Below are 20,753 nucleotides of genomic sequence, written 5' to 3'. Positions count from 1 at the left end.
GAAAGCTATTTATTTTTATTAAGCACCTTAAAATCATCCAAAAGAGATTATGACCCTTCATGAAATGCTTTTCGGCTCTCCTACTGGAATACCAAATGAGGCCTTAAGTTACTTGAAATGGTGTTTATGATTTGTGAGACATTTATTCCTCTAAATTAAATAAAACACCAGTGTGACAGCATCCAACTTGAGAGATTTAGGAACAAGGAGATAACTACAGAACTATCATAAATCACATTTCTAAAACAAAAACAACCAGAAATCGTACAAAGTACCTCATATCATCAAGAAAAAGATTCTATAATAGGATCACATCTGCTGTCCATTACCAAAAGATAATTGTGTTAATGTCTAGATTTTCTCTCTCTTTTTGACATGATTCTTTTCATGCTTAATAAAGAAATATTAGACAAATGACCTTCCGGTGTTAACTGTGGAACAGCCACATGACCATTTAAAATAGTGAAAATCAGTATTTAGACATGGAAATGACATTACCTCTCATTAAGCATCTCTGCAAATGATGGAGGGTCTGGATTACGACTAGCAACCTCTCTACCTGGAGTTCCTGGTTCCTCTGGTGGGGTTCCTGTATCATCCTCAGGCCCAAAGTATCCATGTTCATAATTGGAGATGCTTGATGGGCTTTGCAGTTCGCTGTTATGAAGTGAAGGCACAACATCGCTTATTACCTGCTCATCCCCAGTTCCTGTCTTCTTTGGTCCATGCAGGGATGGATCTGCTTGATCATAGAGTTTGGCCAGCAGAGCAAACTTCTGACGTACAGAGTTCTCCGAATCACAAGTTCTCAATATATTTCGATGTTCATAAAGAAAGCTACCCAAATGAAGAACTAAGGCACAAAGGGTAGCAACCCCAGTTATGAGGAATAGACCCCAAAAACTATTAAATGTAAGACTATCTGAAGTGATGGTTGTATCCCTTTGGTCAGAACAGCTTCCATTCCTATATAATTCTCTCTCAATCTCGTTCATTTTTGCACTCTCTGTTACATTTAGAATTGCCCTCGATACATCAGGAACCAAAGGCGAACCCTTTGGGAAGACCTGTAATAGAGGAAATAAACAAAGATACAATGTCAGGAAAGATGGTTCTAGAATTGTTGCTTCAAGTTTCCTCTGCATTTACTCCTAAGCTTAAATTTGATGGATCAGTAAATTATAATGTTTGCTGGGATTTCTAGAAACTTGTATATTCCGAAAGATTACAGAGACAACTAGCCCACAAAAAACCATTCATAGTATGGAAGAATGACACCAACGTCCTGCATTTGCATATCAAACCAGTTGGATGTAAAGAGATATTATGAAACAAACAATGCCGTACAAATTGCAGTTTGAGCATTTTAGACTTGAAGAGGTGAGGACCAAGGATCGCCGAACCGGTACTAATAGACGTACCGGTCGGCCACTGGATCGATTCGGTGTACTGTACCGGTACCGAACCGGTACCACTAGTTCGGCCTAATTCACGCATCCAAATGCTCAAAAAAATTTGGCCTAGCCGGTATGCGCCGATACAGATCGGTGACGTTTTCTAACGCCAAATCGAACTAGTCAGAGACCGGACCGATTTGGTATAGGCTGAACCAGCCTGTACCAGCCGGTTCAGCATTCCTTGGTGAGGACATATTAGTGTAGCAACGAGGAGAATGCGAAATAGGATCTCTAGTTAGACTGGTAATTGAATAGTTAAAAATAAACATGCTTGGTGGAGCATAGAATATGCTCTACTAGAATGAAGTTTATGAAAGCCGATAAACTATGTCATGGTTGTGTTGAAACAATATAGAAGGAAAGTATGTTAAGATACGGGCTCAAACTTGCAGGAAAGAACCCAGGCACTAACGATTGCCTGGATGAAAATTGTAACTTGTAAGAATACGATAAAGTTGCCAACAACTTCCCTTTCTCGTTATATTCATTCATAATGCAAACACAAAATTAGATGAGATAATGCTCGTCATGGTTATTAATATAGAAGGATAGATTTCAGTTCTGCATTTAAGCATGCCATATCACATGGGTGTTTTCCCCTATACACTTTGCCCTACAAACATAACAGCTAAATGGTACAGATCTTTTTTCTTTTTTTTTTCTTTTTCCTTTTTTTATTTGCATATATAGCAAAAATCTCACACCATAAAGTTTGAACTAGCTCCCTTTCTTTATCTTCTACTTAATAGATTTCAGGACTCCTTACTAGCAAGTTAGTAATTGATAAAGTAAATAATTACGTGTACATGTTAAAGGTAGGTATTTTCCAGGTTATAGTTCAATGCTTGAGACTATGACTTATGTGCATGCTTGTGTTTCTATTGTATGTATGCATCAAATTTGAAAATGTTACTTACAAATCCAAATCCATCAGTCTTGTAGGTACGTCCCAACCATGGCATACTTGTTACAGTACATGGAGAGGAATACTTTGATGTAAGGTATCTCATCAACAATGGCTGCAACAGTTCCATTGGACAAGGCCTCATGATACTCCTCAGGAGAGTTGTAAGCTATAAATCCTTGACTCATTGAAATTCAAACCGCTTCAAAAGCCCAGGCATGAAAGAGTCATTCAAGGTATCCAACATGGTTCCCCACTTCGAATGAGCTCATCTACATCAAGTGACAGTTGGCTGAAGTTGTTGCACTGTGAGCATTGAGGTTAAGGCTGGCAAGTATAACTAGACTGAAGTATGAGAACAACAAACACCCATATGAATCACCACAACCCTTGACAAGTTGCTTGTCACCTTCTCCCTATGTGCAAAGACAAGTGTGGAAAAGGAGAAATAGAAGACAGTACCAAGTTGACGTGCAGGTGAACCTCTAAAACTCATTGTTGATCCGGTGTTCAAGAAACCACACCACAAACCCTGTGAAGACAAAGAAAGCACCACTCGCCAACCAAAGATCAGTAGTCAATGGTTCCAAGAAGGTCCATGCACTTTTATGGCGCTCGTCCTTAATAGGTACCGAGCATGGACACCCCTGATTCAGTGTATGGCAATGTGAAATCCACATATAAAGATCGATTGGCTATGATTGTCACATCACCCACCACAGCATCAAGGTTCTGCATTCGGCTCCAAATGAGAAAAACAAAATTAATAGAGGCCCTCTGTAGTAACAAGATGTGCCAGTATTTTAAATTTAATAATCTGACTGCAGGTCTCAATTGTTATAAGGCAGATATTGTTGCACACAGAGGAAGCATATATTTTCATGCGAACATGGAGAATTGAATAATCTGACTGCAGGTCTCAATTGTTATAAGGCAGATATTGTTGCACACAGAGGAAGCATATATTTTTATGTGAACATGGATCATAAAGCCTTAGATGTCCATTTGCTTTTGTTTAAAAGCATAGCGGATTCTTGGCCTTTAAGTTGTGCATGTTACTTACAGAAAACTTCAATAAAATGCTCAAAAGATAATATTCTAACATTTTTTTTTAAAATAACATTTCCTCATGTCCTAGATATTTACATTAATTATCGAGGTTCTCGCATATTTCAGATTGAAAATCTGACTACAAAGAGATCAGAATGACATCTTACATCATAAAGACTTACTACAGCTTGGTCAAAAGGAAAATGCTACCAAAAAAAAAAGATGTTTAAAATCTAACTCATCAACTTAGATCTTTAATTAAAACATAAAGTAGAATGTAATAAATAATTTCAAACCTGCATAAAATCACAAAAAGGGACTATCGCTAAAAGCAAACATAACCACTTCCAACAAAGAAAAGAATTATGGAATTTAGAAATCTAATCCAAACCTTACAGCATATGATCCTTTGAAATGAGATGATGTTATAAGAAAAGCATAAAGCATATCATTCATGGATACATATTTTTCAGTTTTTCTCTAGGATACTTGTCCATATATACCCTCATCATAGTGCATTTACCATTTAAAAGGCCATATTTACCTGCAGATTTATATATTCTAGCAGCCATACTGATCTAGTTTCCTAGAATTGGTTGTTAGTTAAATATTAGGCATTGGATTATCAGAAAACCATAAAAATCTTTGGTAATTACCCATTAAAACTTAATAGAAAGAGCGAAAAATCCATCTCCTCTTGCCTTCCTCTTTATGCCACTTTTCTTAAGCCAATGAGATTCTCTATTATCAAGGACCCAACAACCACCCAATCCCAATACATTCTTTGGAATCTACAAGAATGACATGGTCATCAGTGTTTGACAAACTAATCAGATGAGGTCTTTGGTAATAAGCAATAGTTGGGAGTGATACTAGCTCGCCACATCAATCACTTTGATATGATACTTTCCAACATCTTCAAGGTTAAAAGCTGAGTGAGGGGTTGAGGGGGACATCATCCAGGTAAAACATCGAGGACTAAAGGCCCTGGTTGAAGGCCACTTTGATGTGGATAGATGTAGTGGCAAGGACTCATCCTCCAATGCCAAGTCGTGGTGATGTCAATGAAAGAGGCACAAGTTCCAGTGACCTGTAATTTCCCTCTGATATGGCCTATAATACCAAATGCCTAATTTTTTGCTACTGAAACCCGAGTAGTGGTTCCCAATGAGATCATTACCACCACAGTCAACGATCTCATCCCTAAGCTGGCCCCGACAAAGCCCACAGCAGACAAGCCAACTACAGGGTTAAAAAAGAAGACCTCCGAGGAGCTCAAGACCAGAGGGCCCTTCTAGATGGGATTGAAAATGGAGGGTTTAGTGGGCTCATGGAGGAAAAGAGCAATTGAAGGGAAGGGCTAGGGCAATGAAGGAAGAGAGGTAGGAGAAGATACAAAGGATAGGAGTAGGTAACACAAACCGATAGGCAAAGCAGGCGAGGGAAGTGCTAAAGAAAAGCACAATTTGGTGTTTGAATCTCACTATAGAAGCAGCAACTTGAACAGCGCTGAAGACAAGGTAGCTGCAAATATACACCTATAAGAATCTAAAACTTTGAATAGCACACATAGCCTATTCAGTTTTTGAGGCCTAACTGCAAGGAGAAATTTTCAATAGGATATGTGCTAAAATACTATTAACAAGAATATATGAATCTGAAATTACAAACTGTGAACAATATATTTTTTATCTTTAGTTATGAGGTGTTTTATAGTAATGGCTTAAATTTCAACCAATAGTGACACAGATAAACTCCAAATCACAATGACATGAGAAAAAATGATTAGGATCAAGGATGTCAATTTAATATGTAAATAATTACAAACTAATCAAATTGGTCAATACAAATCACATTTTGAATAATATTTAAACAGGCATTGTGAACAGAAATATTGAATTTCCATTAAACCAATCTAAATAATGATTTGAATTAGTAAGAAGATCATTTGATTCACAACAATTCATGTAGGCAAGCCCCAACAGATAATGTAATGTAGGAGCTCATGACCCCTTCGTTACCCATCAATTCATTTGCCACCTATTGGAATGCTAATCATACTTATGCTACAATCAGTTAGGAAGTCTTAAAGGTCATCGCTGTCGAATCAACTAATGACAAATTTTATTATGAGATTTCAGTTCCCCTTATCTTTTAACAACTTCATAACAAGGCACAGAATACAAATCATTGAACCTACATGTCTTTGAAAATGAGGTTGCCAACTGGATGTATTGGTAAAGTCTCTTGTGTGGAGACCTGGAATCAATCCCACCCTTACCCTCATTTTTTGGCTGGGCTTGGTTCTCGAAAGAATGAAAAAAAAAGAAGAAAGAGAATGAAAAAAAAGAGAGACACAAAAAAGAATTTGAAACTTCAGAGCATGAAAGCTAGGCTTAACAATTATATAGCGGAAAAGCTGTTCTATATGCAGCAAGAACTACAGATCCATAGTGGTCATAGAAGTACATGATTGTTGGGAGGAAAACCTACTTTTCCCCAAGTTAAAAGAATAAGTAAATGCAAATAATTGTCGCTCACCTTAAGATAGACCTGGTAAACAAGATCATCATACGTCCCATTGCTCTCTCCCTTGGCATCTTCATAGGGCACATATTCATAAGGGACATGATAAGGTAGTGCAGCCATTACAGCATCAAACACATCTGTGCAGTATGCTTTTCCAATCCGGCTATTATTTTTATTATCCTTTTCGACTTTAACAAATTGGGGAAACCCAGGTTTTACTGGAACCCCAATTCTGAGCTTTTTCCCACTTGTTGGCCACTCCCATCCCTTAGGTACAGTCTTAGTGTCACCAGGCCATATAATGAATTTAAGATCAGCCTTCATGTCCATATGCCGAGAAAGGTTGTATGCTGGAGTCCAAAACCCAACCCTTCTCTTACCATGTCGTACCACATTAATTATCTCAAAGGCACCGGACTCTAACTGGCCATCAATGAAATGAAATTTCCCACTCATGCCATCAAAATAGCTGTTTATTATCTGACTGCGCAGATTTGGGCCAGTAAGAGATAATCCAAGTGTTGCCAAGTCAGTTGAGCTGTTATAGACATCAAACTCTTGAGATGTATAGTTTGTACTTTTGAGACCCTCTGCTGCTGCAGCAAGTGACCACACCGTGTCATAAGCCCATAAACCAAAAGTGGTGGGCTCACGTACTTCAGCATTTGGATCTTCCTGATAATATTTCTTTCTCCACCTCACCTTGAAATCACGGAGCTTGTTGGTTTCTCTAATATAAGGCTTTACACCCAAGACACCTTTCATTACACTGATGGCTGATGAACCATTTAGATCCACAAGATCTGTTAAGCCATACGTTGTGATCCAGACATACCCTTCTTTCATCATTCCAGCTTTGTTTGCACTTGAAAATAGCTGAAGGCCTAAAGAATATGTCATGTGCACAACAAAGACCCTTGTCTGTTTGTTTTTCAACTTGTAGAGCTCATTTAAAATTTTATTCTTAGTAGCTGAAACAGGGATTTTGCTCCTATATGGGACACGGGCACCAATTTCTTGGAAGGCATCGACCAGATAAGGTACAATTCCACTACCATAGTCACTATCTTCAAAGATAGGAACAACTTCCCTCCATTTGAAGGCTTGAACAATAGAAGCAATAACTTTTGCTTGAGAGGAGTCACTCCATGCAGTGTGAATAAAGTATGAATTTTGGGAAGAAAGAGATGGGCTCTTTGCTGAGAAAGAAATGATTGGGACCTGAGTTTTGTCTCCAAGTTCTATTACAAACTTAGCCTGGGTTGATGTTTGTGGCCCGATAATTGCTTGCACTTGAACATTCTTCAGAAGATCGATAGCTGCATTCCCATAGAAATGTTAGCAATGATGACGCTCCACAAATAATATATGCCATAACAATTTGATATAGCAATATATGAGGCTAGTAGAAAGTTTATTCGAACTGCAGTCAGTAAATTCATAAATAGTCACCCCGATATAAATCATGTGCATTTTCAAAGAACCTGATTCCTCGAACCACTCAATCAAGTCAATCCAGAATCCTATGGCTCATTCAGCCAGTGGGTGCTTCTCCTTAAACTGCATCATCTATTTTGGAGATAATAGCATAGATCCATTTCTAAAAGTACCTAATTCCAAAGAACTCACTTGTCACCAACATTAGGCACTTTCATGTTTTCAATCAATGACCATGCAACATGCAACACACATAATGCACACACATAAACAAACACAAAACAATTTTATTATTATGCTTATCTTATACTTCTTCACCCATAAAACCAGAAAAGTTTTACTATCAGAATCTCTGCTTAATGATACATAGTTTTCATCATGTTGTATTATGTAAATAAGCAATTATGGGCACATATTTATTAGGTAGAGAAAAGAAACAAAGCACATAATAAAGCAGGTCTGTTTGGAAAGACACCAGTCTTCAAATCTTAATCAAATTGTAGTGCTCACAAGAATATAGAGATATAGTGACTTTACAATCACTTAATCAAGCCCAGCTTACCCATCAAAAATTCAGGACATCACAATACATCTTACAAAGCCGCTTAGTTTAAACCTCATTCTTTTCTACAAGTTCATGCCTTATGACTGCATGTTGGTGAACCACAAAAATCGTAATATCATGGTTTAGTTGTTCTTTAGACCTATCTTGGGTGAGATCAGGGTCGGAGGAATCGATACCGAGCACCGTACCGGTTCTCCGGCGGCACAAGTTAGTACAGACCGTGTCAGGCCTATACCGACAGAGGGCATGGTATCGTGGGAGAGAGAAAAAGAGAGAGAGAGAAGGGGGAAAGAGGGAAGGAGGCTGGCGGAGGGTGGTAGACACCGGCAGAGGGCCGGCGGAGGCCGTTCGAAATAGAAAAATCGGCCGCGGCTTAAAAAATTTTGTGATTTTTAAGTAAAGTCGGCAAATCGCTTGCCGACTTTACTTAAAAATTGCAAAATCTTTTACTTAAAAATCGCAAAATTTTTTAAGCTATGGCCGAGCCCTAGTTTTGTTCGAAACAGAACCGGCCGCGCCCTCTGGCAGCCCTCCGCCGGCATCCCGACCTCTCTCTCTCCCTCTCATTCTCTCTTTCCTTCTCCTTTTCCGGCTCCGGCAATGGGTCTCATTTCCGTTGTCGGAATCGTACCGGCGAGCCACCGGTACGGTTTGGAACGGCCAGAACCGTCCCGTTCGCGAGGGTTCCACCAACCTTGGGTGAGATGATATCATCTTTGTAATCAATACCTATCAAGGGAAGGAGGAGAAACAACTCTATTGCTTGATGATAGATGTGCACACACATTGGTATTAATCTACATTAATTGCAATCTAGTAACAATGACACAACAAATGCATCACACATTTCAAAAGAGTTATCATATAAGTTTTTAAAGTGTGAACTAAATTTATAAAATTACCTCTTACATGTGCAACAACAAGATTTTTATATTTGAATTAGTTAAAAAGTATGAAAGTACCTAAACTAATACAGACTAATTTTAGGCGGAACATTAGATTGACCTAAGAAAGAAGTAAAAGATGAATGGAAGAGAAAAGAAAACAAGAACCTATTGGGAGGCCATTCAGTTCAAACATAGATTTCTAGGTGTAAGATAAGGTCAGTATAGCAGCCCTTTTTATAGTTAATGCACATTATTATATGCAAGTTCCCAGGGGAATCCACCAATGCGTCCAATCTTACATGATGGCCGGTACATAGGGGTTGGCACGCACCCACCAATGCTTGCTTCTCATATTTCATGGTAAACAAAGTCAATCACGATCATATAGCTTTCATGAAAACTTTAGAAACAATGGTAAGAAATTATCAAGTATCAACCCATTCAGGATTTCTTTTGCAAGATTCAATTCTGACAATATGTTCCAACGTTTGTGCCAACAAGTTTTATTAAAATGTTTCTAAAATCAAATCAATTGTACATTGGTAATTGTCTATGGGTTCTTTGCTAAAAGAAGATATATTAAAGGAAACTATATGTTGTTCTACATTATATGGACAAGGCTGTGCATTGGATGAAGGCATGATTCTCAATATAAAAAAATTTCTTCTTATAGAGTCCAAGTCATATCAATGTCCATGTTTAAGTGTCGAGTGCAGGTACTTTGGGATAAACCTAAGGTCCAGGTAATAAAGATGTTGGTAATCATCAAAAAAGATCGGCATATTTAGTTTAGGTGCTTGTGTGTCAGTTTCCCCCTTTCTGAACTACAAAATAACCATGAACAGGAGTTCTGCCACTAGAGTTTTCCATCAAATGAACAAAGCAAATGCTTCACTATCATGCAGGAACCCATTTTAATCAAGTTCACATTACTACTTCCGCCTCATTTTTCCTTAACGTATTAGGACATTTCTTTGATTGTTTAATCCTTTATGGTCACTTTACTATTTCTAATTGTGCCTCAATTGCAAAGTTAAACCACTGATTGTCAGATTTTAATATCTTTTTCATGGTCAAAATCATTGCATCTTCTTGGGGGGTTTCTAGCGCCAAGTTTAAGCACTCATGGTTACAAAAATCAAAGAAATTCGTAGATTATATTATTAACATGTACAAAACAGATCTTTCCAATGTCATGGATTGAATCCAACCTATACTTAATCTTAAACTCTAATCCCCAGTCAAAATAATGCTAGTCCTACTCATTACAATTACACTCATCTCACTTTTTCAGATAGGATTCCAGGATCAAAGAATAATTTCAAACACTCCATCGATCTAATGGGAACTAATTTTTTGGGTGAATTAAAGAATCTTGTAAAACATAACCCATGGAAGAAATTTCTGAGTAATGTCAAAAAACTAATGAAATAAATAAAAAGAAAATAAAAATAAAAATACTGATTCACAGAAAACACTTTTATCAAAGCCTTCCAGATGTTACCGCTGATCCCTTTCTTGGTCATGATTTCAGCATTGAATCTTTTGCGGGTTGACAAACTGGGCTGGCATGTCATCAGGTTAATTGCCAGTCACAGGAAGTTCTAAAACTTGATGGACCACAGTTCGATTGAAAAAAACCCAACCTATTCTCACCAAATAATCAACCAAAATTCTATGCTAAGATTTATATTTTCAGCATGCTAAAACTTCTCATTTTCCTAGAGATGTTAGGCTTTCAATATACTATTTTATTTGATTCAATCCCTTAATCAAGCCTTCTGAACATTTGGAACATGAGAGTTTATCTTTAGGCACAAATGGTTTAGGTTCAACATATATTGCACAAAGAACCGAACGCATTCAACTATAAACCATTGCAAATACGGTAGCAAGATCAAGATACCACAGAATCAGGACACGTAATCAAATAATACACGAAACGAAGCCAGATACGAAGAATAAACGCCCAAAAATTCTTCGGTAAAAGATAAAGGGAAAGCGCAGGAGAAAGAAAGAACCGTTCTTGGCACAGTTCAAGAAAATGATTTCTTGGATTCGGGAAAACTAGGGTTTGGGACCGGCCCGTACCTTACGACTCGAGGAGGCGAGTAGGAGGAGGAGGGAGGTCGGGCGACGGAAAGCATCGCGACCCGCCGGAATCTCTCCTTTTTGACGATGTTTTGTTCGCGTGGAAAGCCGCCCAGACTTGGGCAATATAAATTATAAAGCTTTACATGAAGTCGGCGGATACCCTACCGACCTACTTTGTAAGGACCAAGCTGAGGAAAATTATTTCCATATCCCTGGTTCAACTACAAATTACGTATGTGGGTAAGAATTACAAGCTTAAGTGAATTCGACAATTGTCTGCCGATTTCGGATTATATGGATGAAAAAAATACTTGTAGATCCTTTTTTCTAACATTAAGTTATATGCACATTCCTGAGGTACAAGCATACAAAGAAATTTATTTTTATTTACAAGTTCCTACTTGAATAATAGTTTATATGTAAATTTCCAACATTAGTGTCACTGAGTAGATGTTAAATTACTCATACTCCGAGACCATATCAACTTTTTATCAGACACTAGAGACCTGAGACCTAAGATGAAACTAAGCAAGATGAGAATTAATATTTTATAAGGTTCAGAAGTGTTTAACTTAATTAATGTTAGCAAAATGTTTATTGTCATTACTTTGAACCTGCCATTAACTATTTTACCGATCAAATTGCATGATTTTCTCATGCATATATGGCATCTCAACTTGGCCCCTTTCTTCTAGGAACTCTGCGAGTCCTTAGCAAATAAAATTATATTAATAGAAGTGTCTTTAGATCAGATCCGTCCATGATTTCTCTCAAGTGCATTGCATGTATTTGGCTATATTGTGCATGAAGAAGTGCATTTCACTTCTCTACTAAAAAGTAGCAATATATTTACAAAGTTACATATAGAATACAAAGAAATTTAATTAGATGTAAAGGAAGACAAATTGATAAATGCACTCTCATTTTCACTTTATGGATTTATCTTAGTTCTTCCCCTTTAGAACAAAATCTAAGGATCATACTTGATGAAATAAGGAGCATCTAGAAAGGACGGTTGGACATCTTAATTAATTATTTGGGTTCATCAAATTTTCCTTTAATAAAACAAAGGATGGTTGGGTGGCAATAAAGTCCTTGAAAGAATTTTAGTAACAACAATGTGTAATATGGGGTCCATCTCAAGTTATATCGACCTATCGTGATTATAGCCAGCTATCCTTATATGAGTGCAAGTTGTCGACATGCTTCTCTAATATCCAAACCATTACCAACTACGAATATCTTTCTAGATGATAAGCAACATGTGTTGACAGCCCACATCTATTTACGGACAAATCACATTTTCATAATATCCAAATTATTACCAACTACTAATTTCTTTCATATATATATATATATATATATATATATAGAGAGAGAGAGAGAGAGAGAGAGAGAGAGAGAGAGAGAGAGAGAGAGAATTGGCTACATATTAGTGGATCTCCATTCAAATTTGGTCAGGCCTAGTATTTACACAATTACACCATATCTTAACACCACACACATGGAAGCTTTAAAGTAGAATCAAACAAGACTTTCAAGCATAGAGCCAAGGTCTAGTGCCAACGTGATCACCTAGATGGCTAATAATAGGAATAGACTGAGAAAACCATGCTGCAGTACAATTATGGAGAGACAGCCAACAAAAATCATATCGGGACAAGCCGAAGAAAGGTTAATGATAGGCCAGGGTTGACAAAGTATGAATATCAGACTGACGAGTATTGCAAAGGAATCATGCTAGTAGACGAACATAGCAGGTAGATGACTAGCATCAATTATCAGAACTATTAAGAGTGGAGGCCAAATGTAGGTACTAACTATCCAAGTGAATACTTATTGTATTTTAGTATAAATAATTGATTTATACTTTGTATAAAGCACCCTTGGATAATCAAATCAATATATTTTATCCTATTTAGTATATCATAGTTTCTACTTTAGGAGTAGGAGTTACTTAGCTTTCTATTATTCTAGCCTAGCACTATATCTCCACCATAGCCCACTACTATACTCCTTATCCTTATCCACATCTGCCTCCTTCGAACGATGGTGTGACGATGAAGAAAATCGTTGAAGGTGAAGGCATTTAGACCTATGCTACTCTCTATCCTCCCTTCAATTATCATAATCTTTCGGGCTGATCCAACACTTATGGCATGCCCGCGCCTATCTACCCTCATCATTTGACATGTTACCACTCTCTTCCAACACATCTAGATGGGACTCCGCCCATGGATCTCGTCGTACATTCGATGGGATGGAAAGAGAGCAAACATCCAGATTGGAAGACAGTTTTTACATCGATGATCTGAGCTGTTGGATATAATATACTATCTCTGAACTACTTACACATAAAGAATCATATGATTTGGAGACTTTTAGTCTATACATCAAGTGGTCAAAAAATTGAATAGTCTAAATAATATATATATATATATATATATATATATATATATATATATATATATATATATATATATAATCACTTGATGCATAGGTTAGGAATCTCCAAATCATATATCGATGTATGACCTTCATTGTCTCATGTAGAACTGACCGGATCTGAGTAGAAATCTACTTGATTCACTACAAAAAAAAGAGCATTGCTGACGCTTTTTGTTGCCTATACCGATGTTTATAAGCATCATTAGTTTTATTAGCAACGCTTTATAAAGTGTCGCAAGCATCAACAATGTGTTGAAAAAAAAATTGCTGACAGATGAAGAAAGTGTTGCTAACTACCGATGCTTATAAGCATCGCTAATTGGCGACACTTATTAGCATTGCCCTTTGCTGACACTTGTATGCATCGGCTAATAGCAATGTGGTGGGACTTAGCCTCTGACGATGCTTATAAATATCGTTTTAGGTTCTAGGTTTCCGACGACACTTATAAGCGTCGTCTTAGGTCCTAAGCTTCTGACAATGCTTATAAGCGTTGTCTTAGGTCCTAGGCTTCCGACGATGCTTATAAACATTGTCTAAAGTCCTAAGCTTCTGACGATGCTTATAAGCATCGTCTTAGGTTAGTGATTAGGCGGAGTTTAGTGAAAGTTAGGGTTAAGAGTGTGTTAATGCGTAGGATTCTGACGACGCTTTTAAGGAATAAGATTAGGCCCTCTTTCCATGGATCTGACGGTTGAGCTGAATGTCTTTGGGCATGATGGTAACGCGCTTGGCATGGATGGCGCAAAGGCTGGTATCCTTGAAGAGACCGACGAGATATACCTCGGCGGCCTCCTCGAGGGTGGCGACAATGGAGCTTTGGAAGTGGAGGTCTGTCTTGAAGTCCTGGACTATCTCACGGACGAGGCACTAGAAGGGGAGCTTGCGGATGAGAAGCTCTATGCTCTTCTGGTACTTGCAGATTTCCTGCAATGCCACCATCCTCGAGCAGAAGCGGTGGCCGGGGCCGATTTCGAGCCGACTTCGTCGCCAACTGCTTGTGGGGGGCCTTGCCGCTGGTGGACTTTCATGCCATCTACTTGGTTCTCGCCATTTCAAAAAACGAAAGCTACAATCAAGGTTTCAAATTAGAAGATTGGGGATTAGGGCTTGGAGAAGGAATGTAGAGACTTGGGAGCAGGGAAGGGGATATTTGTAGGGGATGGGAAGGTGAGGGAGAGTCAGGAGGTTTGAAATTTCGGAAATTTTGCGTGCGTGCATTGATTTAGAGAGTTGGATTGTTTGGTAGCGAATAGTGGAGAACTCCTTCCAAAATAGCATGCGGATCGCGATCCGCGGTGCTCTCCCATTCGGATACAATGCATCTAACGACGCAATTTCTAAAAACACTGGCGCGTTGGTCCAAAAAAAGTATGATAATAGTACATAAGGCATTGTAGTTATGGGGGGACTTGGCCTCCGACGACGCTTATAAGTGTCGTTTTAGGTTAGTGTTTAGGCAGAGTTTAGTGGAAGTTAAGGTTAAAAGTGGGTTAGTGCATAGGATTCCGATGATGCTTTTAAGCATCATCTAGCCTTTTTTCCTCATTGGCATCCGACGACACTTATAAACATCATCTTACTATTTGCTTTCGACAATGCTAATTAGTGTCGTCTTAGTTTCATCCCTGCCGACGCTATTTAGAAGCATCGGCAAATTTTGGCGTCGGAGCCAAAATTACCGATACTTCTACCTGGCATCGGTATATATATGCCGGCATTCCTCTATTTTTCTGTAGTGATTGTAGTCAAGTCCAACTATATGTGTGTGTGTGTGTGTGTGTGGAGTGAGAGATAGACTAGGCTACACTCAAATGGATCTCAACTCAGATCCAATCATGTCTAGATTGGATGATGGAGGTCTCATATCGATGATCCAAGCCATTGCATATGATTTAGTATCTTTATAATACTTACAAATCAAGTTATGCAATTTGGAGACTTTTAGCCTGTGCATCAAGTGGTCAAAAAAATATGTACTATTTCATGTTGTTTAAACTGTCTATTTTTTGGCCACTTGATGGATAGGCTATGGATCTTCAAATCATATGCTTTCTAGTGTGTAGACAATTTAGAGATAACAGATTATATCTAATGGCTCAGATTATCTATTTGAAATCCCTATCATCCAATCTTGTTATGACCGGATCTAAGGGGAGACGCACTCGAGTATAGCCAAGTCCAACTCTCTCTCTCTCTCTCTCTCTCTCTCTCTCTATATATATATATGTGTGTGTGTGTGTGTGTGTGTCAGAAAGAGAGAGAGAGAGATAAAGATAGATTATGCTCCTTTTGAGAGGCGAGAGTATCTAGTTCCCTCGAGTTTGAAATCAACAATAAAGTATTCAAATTGAAAATTCATATCATTAATTATAATCTATATTACTAAAATACCAAAAAAAATAAATATAGTATATTTTGGTGTTCTCTAACCGATGGGTCATATGAATATGGAACGATTTTCATTGTGCTAGCATGCTAAAATATATGGTACAACATTTAAATTGAAAATTCACCTTATTAATCATGATTTATACATGCATGCTACAATATATATAGATTGAAATCAATAGATTTTAATACTTAGACCATAGAAAATATGATCTCACATCATTTTATCTATTCACTTTAGGTTATAGAATATCAAAACAAGTGATTTGTGGTTTCAAAGTAGTTTCATTGGTAATAAATATTGACTTGGTGGAGATTTTTTAATTTGAATGCCTCATTTTTGATTATGAACTCAAGAAGAGTGGTTACCCTCTTCTTTATCAAAGTCTGTGCGCACGTACGTACATACATACATAAATCTCACCCTTCTTTTCTGCATATCACAATTCCACTCAAATAAGTCTAACAATTTTCAATTGTTCATAAATATAGTCACCTAGCATCAAACAGCAAATTGTAGATAGAACCAACCACTCTAACATGTGTCAACTATTATGATATTTACTTTGAAGCTCCCTACAACGACGGTGTCATTAAAACAGATCACAGTCATATTTCAAGGCTCCGAGTTAACCAAAGCCATACCCCAATACACACACACACACACACACACTCGCAGAGAGAGAGAGAGAGAGAGAGAGAGAGAGAGAGAGAGAGAGTACCGGCGGATGCCGCACTAAAGGCATCTTCATCCGTGTCCCTCAAGTGGATCCTGAGTCTCGTGGTGTAGTTGGGACGAGCCGCATAGAAATCCTCGACGGCCAAGGACATACAAGTCCAGCTTATGTTCCCGATCCATGACCTTGTGTCCAGGATCACGCCCACATCAAATGGCACGGTGGATTCTGCGAGAGTACCGCCGGCTTGAGCGAAGGCCTTTTGAGGCCCGATGCCCAGAGAAGAAGATACGAGGAGTTGAAAGAGAAGAAAGGGGAGAGGAAGAAGGAGATGGGTTGACCTCCTCATGTGAAAGCTTGGGACACTAAAAGGGCTTGAGAACCCGTTCATTTTGTATTGGTGCATGTGACGGCGAGGAGGTGCAGCCGGTCCAGTCAACGGTCTCTTCCCATTTTTATTAGGTTCAGGGCCAAGTCCCACGAAGCTCCAGCTGGCGACAGCCCGTCTATGATTGCAAGTGGACTCAATAATCGCGCGGACAATATGCACGGCGCATGGTGTGCGGGCGAAAAGCCCACGCTTGACTTTTGACGTTTGTGATAGGCTCCCAAAAACGACCGTTCTATATGCTTGAATTTTTGGACAATGGGCGCCGACTCTCGCTTATGTATACTACTTCTAGAGGACCCTTAAGATAAATACTCTCGAGCTCTCTTATGCTTTCATGTTGTCGTTATGCAGCTCTCACAACACCTTCGCTGTTCTTTGAGAATCCGTCTAACTTAGGTATTGAAGAGTTCCATATTAGATACTCTCCGATAAAAGAATTTCTTCGTCTTTACTATTTTAGGTTAGATTCGACATCGTAGCAAAGGTCCAAGCATGGCTTTTCTTTCCAGCACCACCTCAGGAGAGACCAGCATTGGAGCCATTGCCATCCAAGCACAACAACCACCACCTTGTCACCTCAAAGGTACATAGCAACCTTCGACAGCCAATCGTCTGAGCCCTCTAGCAAATTAGCCAACTCGAAATCTTGGTTGGGCTGGTTTTTAGTAGCAATAGTTCATAAATTCATGGGCTTAGGCGGGACCGTCTGGAATTTGGAGAGTAACTAACCTATGGAACAACACACAGCTAGTTTTCTTCGTACAAATATGGACTCATACCGAAGTCACCAAGAGATGAGTTATGAATAAAAATCGTGCGAGGACTTCATTTTTTTTCCTTAGGCGGGGGTCTTATAGTATACGAGTATAGAGACATCCTGTAAAGTCAGAAAACAATATATCACGGAGAGCCGTGGGCAGTGAGGACTTCATAATTGTTCGCCATATTTAAATAATTTGTAGATTTTATTTTTTGAGGAAAAAAATTATTAACTTGTATATTTGTATATTAACTGCAAAAGATTAATTTATAAGATTTGTAAATTATGTGCAACTTATTCAGGAAATATTTATGCATCATGTATTTATGCTTGTACCTGTATACTTTCCTTGTCCCATTTTTGAGACTTCTCATCACATTTTCGCATGTACTAAACTACGCTAATCGGTATATAGTTGCTCGTAATGCTATAATTATTAACTCTTCAAAATTCTTCGCCTTCTTAGACCATTTTACAATGAATAATTGAAATATTTTTTTCTCAATCTCGCATAAAACAGGATTATTACACAGAAATTTGCCATTCAGGAACTGGCCTATCAAGTGGAATCCCCAAAACATGTGGTCCACATGACAATAGTTATGTGCTTAAATTTGTGTCTCAGTTAGTTATTCATTGTTTATAAATGGAAGACAAGAAAATCTCATTACTAAAGTTCTCTTGCTCGGCATAATTAAGATAAATAGATAACTAAGTCACACCTTTTGCTCTTTCTGATTATGATTTTTTTTTTCCTTTGATAAATGAGCCTCTAAAAATTAGATATGCGGTTTCTCTTACATACCCTTTTTCTTTTACATGCAGATGCCAACTGATTTAGTTGGTAAAGCTATTAGACTGGGACATCCAACGACTTAGGTATGAATCCCACTAGATAACCCCTTTCTCTTACATATCCTAGGGATAATGTTATGCAGTTTAAGGTAAAACACGATCCAGACTAAAATCATAACACAACAAATACCTCCAACATCATTGCAACTACAGTAATAATAATTAAAAAACTCTCAGCACCTTAACATTATCTAGATCAAAATCTTTTTTTTTTTGATGAAAGATCAAAAAAAAAAAACCCAACTGTTTCCGGGCACGCCCAAGTGATAGTTTATGCCGACGCATTTTTGCGTCGGCGAAACGATCGTACGCTGACGTTTTAATAAGCGTCGGAAAATTTTTGATTTTGCCGGCGTTTTTATGTAGCGTCTGTAAAAACTTTTTTCATTCAGGTATTGCCGACGCTTTTGCGACGCTTTTTCTAGCGTCGGCCGGATATTTACGGACGCTTATTAGCATCGGTAAAGGCTCTAAAAAACACCGGTAAAAGATACTATTCCTGTAGTGAAAGTCGCCTCTTCCAAATAGAGCATGCACCAATTGCTTACTCTGTGCCTTGGTCAATCCGATAAATCGTTCATTAGCATAAATCTCGAGATGATTCTGATTAAATTCATACAACATCATACGAGGGCACTATTTCCTCCAACTACCTCACCCTTAGCCGTGTGACTTGTCGTGGAAAAGGTTCGCTTGGACACTCCTTGCGAAAGATCTGAGATATGGCTCTTTCTTGCACCGGTCTTTGGCAAAGGACGTTGTGTCTGCATCCTGGCTTCAGAGGAGTGCGCAAGAGGCTCTTTGAATTTTTCCAATATGTTGAAACTTGAAAGGTCCAAATTCATCCATTGCTTTAGCTGACGAGGCTCGGATTGGTGCCGGTGCGTCAACCCAATGCGGTTGCTTCGGCGCCGGGCAACCGAATGGCGAGAAAAAAAATGTGGACGAGGAAAGAGTCGTGAGCTAAAACAAATCTTGAATTGACGGCCATCCGGCACGCAGCGAGGTCTGGTGGAAATTTCTCAGATTATGACTAAAATTAGATGCTTCAGATTTGAGGAATTTGGTTGCATTCGGATTCTCCGCGACCAAATTGTTTCTGCATGTTGGATATATGACAGGTTTTGATAGGCTAAAGAACCTGAGAGGTATTCCTTTTCCATTTCTGAGACTGCCCAACACTATTGCATTAAGATCATTAAATTGGATGAGTTCTAGATCGCATTGCCTATGAAAATTTTCCCACAAGGGCATGAGCCCTGTACCATGTGTGAGCGCCATGGGACTTGCTAAAAAACTCTGTGCTGCTTTCCTCACTTAGGTCTTGTGAGCTACCAACGGCCTTGAGAGATGTTGGCAGCAAAACCCAGTTGGTGATGGTAAAAGCCTGGAGAATGAGGCCCGGGGAATGTCGACCGACCTGCACATAGAGAAAGAAGGAGAACAACGGAGGTTGCCGGAGCTGATTCGGCCAAGGTGCCTTCAATGCTTAAGTTAGATAGGACTTTAAGGAACAACAGAAAAGATAAGTGAGGATGATAATGTTATTTTGATGATTAACACAACCATTGAGGCCATATCAAATTAGAAATGCAAATTAACTCGATACATCATTGATAAATGGCACACCCTTGATACACTCATGATACATTAGGACTATATGGTCAAAACCACTCTCAAGAATTGATAAACGAGATAAAATTTGTAATAGAGAATAGCAAAAAGCTTAAGAATCCATTTTGGCAAAGTTTCACGTTAAAAATACCTAAAAGGGCAATTCGGTAATTTATACTATTAAGGGTATGAAACTCTATTGTGCCTTGCATCGTAATTTGCTTGAAATATCATATTGTTGTTTCAATGTGCATAACTAACCTTCAAAGTGCAGAAAAACATGGTTAGAGTCGACCCCAATTAGTTTGGAGTCACCCCGATACATTTGGCACGCCTTGAAACGAAGTGGCACGCCTTTGGAACACTTGGCACAAAGTAGGAGTCGACCCTAGAAGAGGTGGAGTCGATCCCGGCACATCAAGAAACATTCTGGCACATTCTAGCACTTATGGCACGGATGAACAGTACTTAGGTCGACCCAAGTGAAAGTTGAGTCGACCCCATCCTCAAGCCTCAAGAAAACAAGTCTGGAATCCCTGAGAGGGTCGACCCTAACTGAACTTGAGTAGACCCAACCTTGGGTCGACCCAACCTTGAGTCGACCCAACCTTGAGTCGACCCTAGAAAAAGTTGAGTCGACCCCAGATTGAAATGTCAAGAAAACAAGTCTCTGGAATCCCTGAGAGGGTCGACC

General features: G+C 38.7%; 2 protein-coding genes and 1 pseudogene across 2 annotated transcripts; all 3 read right to left on the bottom strand.

The window, feature by feature from the left end:
• Window positions 1-262: 262 nt before the first annotated feature.
• On the bottom strand, window positions 263-2,491 carry LOC120111312 (glutamate receptor 2.7-like). The gene is made up of 2 exons (XM_039128227.1): window positions 2,375-2,491; window positions 263-1,067 (listed from the first exon to the last, which is right to left on the bottom strand). The coding sequence occupies exons 1-2, from the start codon at window positions 2,489-2,491 to the stop codon at window positions 495-497; spliced, it is 690 nt and encodes a 229-aa protein (XP_038984155.1). The 3' UTR covers window positions 263-494.
• Window positions 2,492-2,744: 253 nt separating this feature from the next.
• Window positions 2,745-16,815, bottom strand: LOC120110542 (glutamate receptor 2.2-like). The gene is made up of 3 exons (XM_039125805.1): window positions 16,485-16,815; window positions 5,953-7,259; window positions 2,745-3,093 (listed from the first exon to the last, which is right to left on the bottom strand). The coding sequence occupies exons 1-3, from the start codon at window positions 16,786-16,788 to the stop codon at window positions 2,983-2,985; spliced, it is 1,722 nt and encodes a 573-aa protein (XP_038981733.1). The 5' UTR covers window positions 16,789-16,815; the 3' UTR covers window positions 2,745-2,982.
• LOC120110546 lies at window positions 13,993-14,425 on the bottom strand (annotated as a pseudogene).
• Window positions 16,816-20,753: the final 3,938 nt, after the last annotated feature.

Source organism: Phoenix dactylifera, chromosome 1 (genome assembly GCF_009389715.1).
Source record: "Phoenix dactylifera cultivar Barhee BC4 chromosome 1, palm_55x_up_171113_PBpolish2nd_filt_p, whole genome shotgun sequence".
Taxonomy (NCBI): Eukaryota; Viridiplantae; Streptophyta; class Magnoliopsida; order Arecales; family Arecaceae; genus Phoenix; species Phoenix dactylifera.
The sequence above is the reverse complement of the archived record's forward strand: the minus strand, read 5'-3'. Positions and strand labels throughout refer to the sequence as shown.